The sequence below is a fragment of the Trypanosoma equiperdum genome (assembly GCF_001457755.1).
Source record: "Trypanosoma equiperdum strain OVI genome assembly, contig: ctg_915, whole genome shotgun sequence".
NCBI lineage: Eukaryota > Euglenozoa > Kinetoplastea > Trypanosomatida > Trypanosomatidae > Trypanosoma > Trypanosoma equiperdum.
In genome coordinates, this window is record NW_027124882.1 from 1 (window position 1) to 8,334 (window position 8,334).

Sequence of the window (8,334 nt, forward strand, 5' to 3'; positions counted from 1 at the left end):
AACACTGTTTTTGCACAATCATACGCATGAATGCGTATTTGACGTGAAAATACGCAATAGTTTGCATTTTATGCTTTAATGTTTATGTTGCTCATGCTTTTTTTCAATTTGCATATTTTGCGTGAGAAGGGTTGTTGTAATTAGACTTGTTTTCACCTGATCGATGTATTAATGGATATGAAATGGGAAAGGTGTCATGATGTGCTGCCGTGTAAGTGTGAAAATTAATTTTTTTAGTTTTTTTGTTTGCCGTGTTCTAAAGCAGTGTGTTGTTGTTTCTTTTTGATGCTGTCTTTATTTTTTTGTAGCGATTTTAGCGAAGCGGATGGAAATGTTGAGTTTGTGACATTCTTTTTTTTTTTTAGTGTGTCCTGTTTTCGCGAGAGCAAATGTTTAGGAATACCGAATTTGTTGTATTGTTTTCTGTTTTGCTGTTAATGGCGAGGGGTCTTTCATGGAAAGTGTTTTCGAGACCCACAAGGGTTTATATTGCTTTACAAAGTGTACCGGAATTGCTTGGTGCCACGAAAGGGGGACGTGATTGTAAGCGAAATAATGTGCCACGTAGTTGCACGGAATAACGTGATGGTAGGAAAAATCTGCGAAGAGGGGGGTCATACGAGGAGCTGCGTACGGAAGGCGATTGGGACCTGTCGCAACAATTTCACTACTTAAAGGCCAGTCTTTTTATGTTGCCATTTACTGCCGGCTTGGGCGCCGTGAGAGCGGGGGGGGCAGGGGACGTTTAGCGGCAGATGAATGGTTCGAAAAGGCATAATTTGCTCAATTTCCATCAAAGCAGCGAAAAGTGAAACATATTCGATAAAGCCAGTCTGCGCCACTCACCAATGACAATGCCAATTTTTGTTTTTAATGTGCCGTTTCGTCGATCACATGACCGGGCACCGCCACTTTATGGAGATCCTGTTGGGATATATATATAAATATATTGTGCGTCCTTTCGAGCTGTTGGCGACATTTTCTCATGCTCTAGGTATTAAGTTCCTGTGAGTGACGCTGCATACCTGCTTGCAGCTCGTTGTTCTTTTATTAAGCGTTAGCGCTGAAACGGGCCTCGCACAGTGTTGTTATTGTGGTTTGAGGCGCCAACGAATAACTGCAGAGCCGTTGTCTTTCGCAATCCTGCATGAAGAAAGCCTCCCGCGAACAAAACGCAGCTGTTCCAAAGAGGCCGTATGATGCGGTTTTACCTCATGTACAACCTGACGGAACGTTGGGAACGCCTTCGGCCATTGTGAACAAATCGCAAAACCACGTCAAGGCAACCACCTGTCCTTACCAGTGTGCGTGAGGTTGCCATAATTTGCATCATAAATTGCTCCCCGTAGATGCCGATGGATCTTTGCGGTTGCTTCATCCATGCAGTGACTCGCATGTGAAATGCATGACCATCCTATTGTTTGGTTGCAGAACACAGGCTGGAGTGCTAAACGCATCCTTCCCAAGCCTCGACGCGTCGTCCGCCGCAACAGAAACGGTATCCACGGCTTCAACACTTTTCCGCAACCGCCCGCGTCCTGAACCGCCAGTGTGCTCCTCTTGCCCGACCTCCCTTTTCTTTTTTTAAAAGTTTCATCGCGTCCGATTAACTGCTGCTCTCCGTTCTTACGCTTCGTGGTGGTCTCTTAGTTCTCAACCCATCTCACTTTCCGCGCAGTATAGGACTGTGGCACCGCGCAATCAACTGATACGCATATTTGAACAGGCTTTGCAGTAGCTTTAGCTTCATCCAATGCCAAGCCGTCAGTATTTTCCCTATTCCCCTTCTTTCCAGCGATGGTGGCTGGAAACTCAGTTATATGAATGTGTTCTTAACCGCGGAAGCGAAAAGAAGCAGCCTTCAAAAACTTTCCTCCCTTTAAATGTTTCATTCCGCAGCCAAACCTTTGTTAGTGAGGGCATTCGTCTTGTTTCCTTCCTGACTTAATGCATATCCAACTTAGCTTCGTCACTGGCATTCTCTGCACTCCTGCATGTTCCACCCTCATTTTTTTTTCTTCTTCCAAACCCATCACTATTTATCCGTTTCATGACACACACGCATATATGTATTGTCCATGCGCCATTTGGTCGTCGTCTCCGCATTCCTTCGGCAAACGTTTACTTTCATTATCTTTTAAGAATTTCCTTTTGAATAATTAAATGTGTATAAGTAAAAAACTTGACGGAAGAGATAAGGGAGTGAGATGAGGTGCAATGACGCCAATCAGTTGTTACCTCCCACCCCCAACGCACGGCCACGCGCATGCGGTGCGTTTGGAGCAGGTGTGAAGCAAAAGACAAAAGGAAAGTTATAATTTAGCAATTTCTGCCCACTGACCGCGTGCGAACGCACTGTATTAACCTTAAACCCGTGTGGTTGGCGGGAAAGATTATCTTTGACGCGTGATGGAAAGGGGGGGGGGGGAGCGGCGCGGGCGGGCACCACATACATCTCTGTGTGTTGTCGTCTTTTTTCTTCAAATACTGCTTTTCTTTTCTTTTCTTTTCATTCCTTTTTAAAACCCGCAGCTCACAACGAACTAATTTCGCAAACTAAATACACCCCGTGAATTTCCCCCCTTGCTCCTTGCGCGTTGAGAGGGGTACTTCCGTTATTTCCCTCATGGCCGTTTCTTTTTTTTTTCCCCTTAAACTTCTTTTCCCCTTTTAATTCATTAAGAAAGAGGAATCAAAACGCACACCCGCAATTCTCGCTCGTTTTTTTTTTTTGCGGCCATAAGGGCGGTTTTTTTTTTCAAATTTATTTATTTAAAAATAAATAAATATATATATATAGATAGAACGCTGAACGTGTAGGACTGTTTCCCCCCTTTCCCACCTCACCACCATTAACTCGCTTTTTTCCTTTTTTTCGTAATACATGTCATCTTATTCCCTCAACTTTCCTTTCCATCATGTCATGGGTTTTAAAATAAAGGGAAGCACAAACAGACAAACTCAGCACCACTGGAACATCCCTGATATACCAAAAGCAAAAGAAAAAACTTGTATAGATACGTTGGAATATGAGTTTTGTGCTGATGATACGAAACAAAAAAACAACAAACAAAAGCAGGAGGATGACGCAACGCCATGAACAAAAATATGTTTCAAGGAAAAATGTTTGTATGAAATGCCGTCACCCTCCCCACGCATTAGTCATCAGTCAAAGCAATCAAATATGCTAATCAAATTAATATCAATGATTTTTTTAAAAAAAAAGTAATTTCTATTTTTACTTCAGACAAAAAATGAGAAGGCGGAGCCAAAATTATAAAAATATTTATACCTGCATAAGCTCATAAGAATATATATATATATATAAATACCATTAAATATAAAAAAGAAAAAAGTCAACATATGACCCTTCTCGCTATTTCTCCCTCATTCCTTTTTATCTTACAAAAACCCATTTCACCAATTTACACCAGTGAAGCGGTCATATGTTGGGGGAGGCGAACTCCCGCCCCCTTTTCTCTTTTTTTCCCTTAATTTTGTGTCTTCTCCATTAATTTCCAGCTAAAAATTCTTTCAGTTTCCTTCTTACTGCTGCAGCTTCCGATGAAAATATTACCGCAGACGTGAGGTGAAGAAGAAGAGGGAGGGGGAGGGGGGAGGAAACAAATAACGCATTGGCATAAAAATTTTGGTGCATGTGCATATGTGCAAAATTCTAAAGAATATTACCTTCTAAGACGTCAGATCCCAACTCCTCCTCCTTCCCTTTCTTTTCCACCTGTCCTTCCACCTCATCCCTTTTTTTCATGTGCCACCTGAGGAGGAGAAACAAAAGTATCAGCAAAACGAGCGGGACAACAATCGCAACGACCAAAACGGCTACGCTAATTCCCAATGGCGCAGTATCACGTGCCTTCTGGATAAGTTCTTCCTCTTCCTCAGTATTGTTGGGAAGTATAATTTCACGGGAAATATCAACATCATGTTTTCCATTTTCCCCCAAGACAGTGGTGCGTTCCAATTTGTCCTTCCGTTGCTTAACGAATTCGGTTACGTTTCGAAGAATTGATTTTGGCGTCTCCTCATCAGTTTCAAGCAAGGTGTAGATTTTGTAAAGCACCACCAACTTTGTCTCGGCGACGTACACGGCGCGTTGTGCCTTCCTCAACTCCGTCACAATCGCATGAGTTTTGGTCATTGCCCTTTTGTAATCGCCTAACCATCCTTCCCAAGCGGTACAGATATCCGGGCCGCTGTACTTGCTCTTATCTTCACATGGCGGCTTACCACTCTTTGCTTTTGGCTTATGTTTATCCCATTTATCCAACGCGAGCTTCATCTTCGTCCCAGTCACGTTTTGGTAAGGCGTACTCTTTCTCAAACCATCGCAGTGAATGACATTCCTCGCACCATCGGAGTAATCTCTGCGCCGCCCGATAACATAACAATTGTGGCTATAAGGTGATAACTTCAGCCCTCGCTTAATATCTCCACCGCAATGCCAGTTCAGAACCTTTAAGAGACCTGTGGCTTTATTATGGTCCTCAATTTCGTCTTCACCCAACGCCTGTGCCGCCGCTCCCTTCGCTCCATCGATTGATCCTTTAATCTTTTCAGCGACCTCTTGCGCTGTCGCCTCTCCTTGGTCAATGTCTTTCTGAGCTGCCTCGCACTGCTCGCGCAGCTTAGCCGCGACTGTGGCATACGAGTTGCTTTTTTCATCCAGTCGGGGTCCAATGTATTCAAGATAATAACTCACCCTCTTTTTATCATCAGCCAACAATGCGGCCAGCCGGTCAGACTCTTCTACAAAATAATCAGCCGATTCTCCAGAAACTTTGGTGGAATAATCCGTCATCGCGCATAGGGCTCTCCCGGCGGCCACGTCAAGTTTCCTTTCTGCTTTGTAATGCGATTTTCCATAGGATTCCTCATCAGCAAATCCACCTGAGCAACAGACAAGCAGCACGAAGCCGAGCCCAAGCACAATAGTACGCGACATTTTCGTTTATAGTAACGTTGATGGTACCCAGAAAGTTAGTGCCAAAGCTCTGGTCAGCCGAAAAGCAAAAAATAAAAGATAAAAAAGGGTAAAACGGAGGAAATCGAAGGGAACAAATACAACACATCACTTGGTTAAAGTTGGGGGGCACCACACACCACCTCACGAAATGACTTAACGCTTGGCACAAAACCCACCTTTGCTTCCATTTAAGGGGGGGGGATTGAAAAAACTTACCGTAAACGCCGTTGAATGATGCCACAAACGGAAGCTTCATCACTGATGACGCGACTGCATATCCTCTTTATTCATTTTTAGACGTTGCGAGACAAGTTTCCCATTTCAACGACTTCCCACTGGCCGCATTTCCCAACACACACACATACAGAAAACTTACGCAAGATATCGCGAAGAGAGGCGCCTGCAATCACACAAACATTTCAATTCACCTCATCAACCATACAGTGAGCGGAATTACCATCGGGGAACCTTTCGTTGGTTTAAAGATATGACACCGCCTTTTCACTGGGTTACTTCCACAACTACCTACACCAAGAGCATGCGCACAAATGTTTGTATGTTTTAACCTTCCTTAATTCGCTTTTGTACGAGACATTTTCATGTCCTCACTTAAAGCTATTTTCTTCCACAAAAAATATATGCATCATATATGTATTTCTTTTCTTCAGGACAGGGAAACTTTTAAATATATAAATGAAGTAACGTGTGAACGGCAGGCAAACACACAAAAGAGGTGACGGGAAGGGGGAATCCACTTCCTATTACCACAATCTCGACCACAAAAATCTCTGAAGCGAATGAGGGAGGAAGGAAACTTAATGCCACGGCCATGTACATAAAATTTACCATACGATTCAAGTGCTCAAATATTAAGATTTCCCCCTTCTTTATATTTTTTGTTTTATTTTTTTTCCCTTCCTTTCTTGTCTTTAATGCACTCACCTTTCTTATACTCTACCACCCTCTGCCGCCACCAGGCATTTGGTGACCAAACCAATGAACGGTTACATTCGGTGTAGCCGATCCGCTTTTGAGTTTCATAAGAGATTAGAGAATGGCCAGTTGCAGCACAGGATGAGGTTGTTAAAATATTAACCGAAGTCGCTCTCTGCAATGCATGAGCGGACAAAACCAGAGCCAAACCAAAACGAAAAAGAAAAAAAAAGGGGCGAAGTCGGAAGCGTATGGGACCGAAATAATCAATCAGACACATCACAACAACTCTCCAACCCCTCCGAAAATAATGGGTAGGAAAAAATGAGACTAGTTAATTTATTATTATTATTTTTTAATTTTTGAGGAAAGAGAAGGAAAAAAACAAGAAGTTGTGGTGTTGACATTACTGTCTACACTCATAACGGTATATGTGCAAATAGAAATGATCGGAAAATTTCCGAACTTGTGTCTTATTTTTTTTGTCATTTCAATGGTTTCCCTAAAACTTCCCGCACCTATTTATTACTTAGCTTTACCCTTCATTACACCTTTTGCTCTCCTAGCTATTTTGAACTCCCTCTCCCGCTTAAGTCACCTCTTTTCTTTCTTTCAAAAATACGATTGAACTACTCTTCTAAAATACCAAAAGCATGTTACTTTAAAATTTTTCTCAAACGAATTATGGTTTCATTACATTCATCCCTTTAGAAAACAACAACACGTACACGCACATGTATGCTGCACGAAATGTATAAGACATGTGTTTATACCCTTTCCTCGATATGTTTCATCATGTGTGGCATTTTTTCGGCAGACGCGTATATAGACTCATCCCCATGCTGTTTTTTTCCTCGAATTTCCGTGTGTTTTAAAGTGCAAAGCGCGGTCACGGAGGGGAGAAAACGATTGGTACGCACTTGAAAGCATGGCCTTCAGATTACCTTGTCTCCCGGTAGCGTTCCAGCCATGCTTTCTGCATTGCTGGCATCGGCACATTTGCGCTTTATCACTATTATCGTTACCGCCACGACAAGGATCAGCACAGCTCCAACAGGGATGAATATATACATCATCAACTTAGCGAAGTTAGCGGCCGCAAAATAATCGCGCGCCTCGTCCACATGTTCGCGTTCCGTCTCATTTACCTGGAAGTCTTCATCAAGAAGCGTGTATTGTGTGAGGTTGTTGCCCACACTCTTGTTCTTTAGACGCGATTTTTTCGTCTTATTGATGTTTTCTAATACTTCCGGAAGGGGCCCCACAGTCTCGGGGTTCCGAAGTGCTTCGAAGAGTTTGTACAGCACCCATAGTTGTGTCTCCCCGTCGTAACGAATTCTGTTGAGCTTCTTTATGTTGTTTCGAAGCTCTTCCATCTTTTCCATTGTCTCTTCGTAGCCGGTCACCCATCCTTCCCATACGGTGCAGGAGTGTGGAGAATGGTACTCACCATCTTTGCAGATATCCTCGCCCACCCTCTTTGGCCTTGCTTCAAACCACCTCGACAGGTAGCTCTCCATTTGTGTCACAGTGACATTTTCGTGAGGTATAGCCTCTCCATATTCATCTTTCCACTTTTTGCAGGATATGACATTCCTCTGACCCGCTGAGAAATTCTTTCGGAATCCAATCACATCACAACTCTGACTTCCTGCGTGAACCTCCCCAATTCTGTCACCACCGCAGTGCCAGTTAAAAACTTTGAAGATACCATCGGCGTTGTCGTGGTCCTCAAGTTCGTTCTCATCACCGAGTGTCTTCGTTGCTGCATCCTTCACAATTCCAGACACCCTTCTGATCTTCGCCACTGTCTGATCTACTTGGTCTCTGCTCTTTTTATTTGCGTGCGCTTTGGCCTCTTTACACAAACTGTCGATCTCGTTACTGTCACTCTCATTTATCTTTGCATCCTCCCTTCCGCTTTCCTTAAGGCTCCGCACCCGCTTAACATAGTAATTGATGGCGTCCATGTCCGTCTTGAGGCTTTCCCCCATCTTTTGGACTTCTTCGACGAGGTAGTCCGTGGTTTCCTCGGAAATGTTGGTGAGCACATCCCGCAACTTGCACAAAGCTATGGCACCTTCTTTGTCAAGTTTCCGGTCCGCTTTGTATCTGTCAATTTTGTAACTCTCTTCGGAGGCGGAGGCCACTGCTGAGAAAACAAGTAATATATGACCAATGCAAAGGGCGTTGTATGACATAGTGGCTTATATATCAACGCCAAGGGATACTTCCTTTTTTGTTGAGGCGTTTACTATTAGAGCTTTGACCGACCAGACTAGTAAGGGAAGCGGAGATTGGGGAGACGGAACGAACGATGATTTTATAGCAGGAACCAACAACATGATAGTTGGGGGGTGAAGATGCAACGAGACGCACAAATTTCAACCATCACCGAGGGGGAATATTCCCCCGCT

At 43.5% G+C, this 8,334-nt stretch overlaps 2 protein-coding genes across 2 annotated transcripts; both read right to left on the bottom strand.

The window, feature by feature from the left end:
• Positions 1-3,676: 3,676 nt before the first annotated feature.
• TEOVI_000451500 (acidic phosphatase, putative) lies at positions 3,677-4,963 on the bottom strand (the record flags this gene model as incomplete). The annotated part of the gene is made up of 1 exon (XM_067227279.1): positions 3,677-4,963. The coding sequence occupies one exon, from the start codon at positions 4,961-4,963 to the stop codon at positions 3,677-3,679; it is 1,287 nt and encodes a 428-aa protein (XP_067083380.1).
• Positions 4,964-6,852: 1,889 nt separating this feature from the next.
• Positions 6,853-8,118, bottom strand: TEOVI_000451600 (invariant surface glycoprotein, putative; the record flags this gene model as incomplete). The annotated part of the gene is made up of 1 exon (XM_067227280.1): positions 6,853-8,118. The coding sequence occupies one exon, from the start codon at positions 8,116-8,118 to the stop codon at positions 6,853-6,855; it is 1,266 nt and encodes a 421-aa protein (XP_067083381.1).
• Positions 8,119-8,334: the final 216 nt, after the last annotated feature.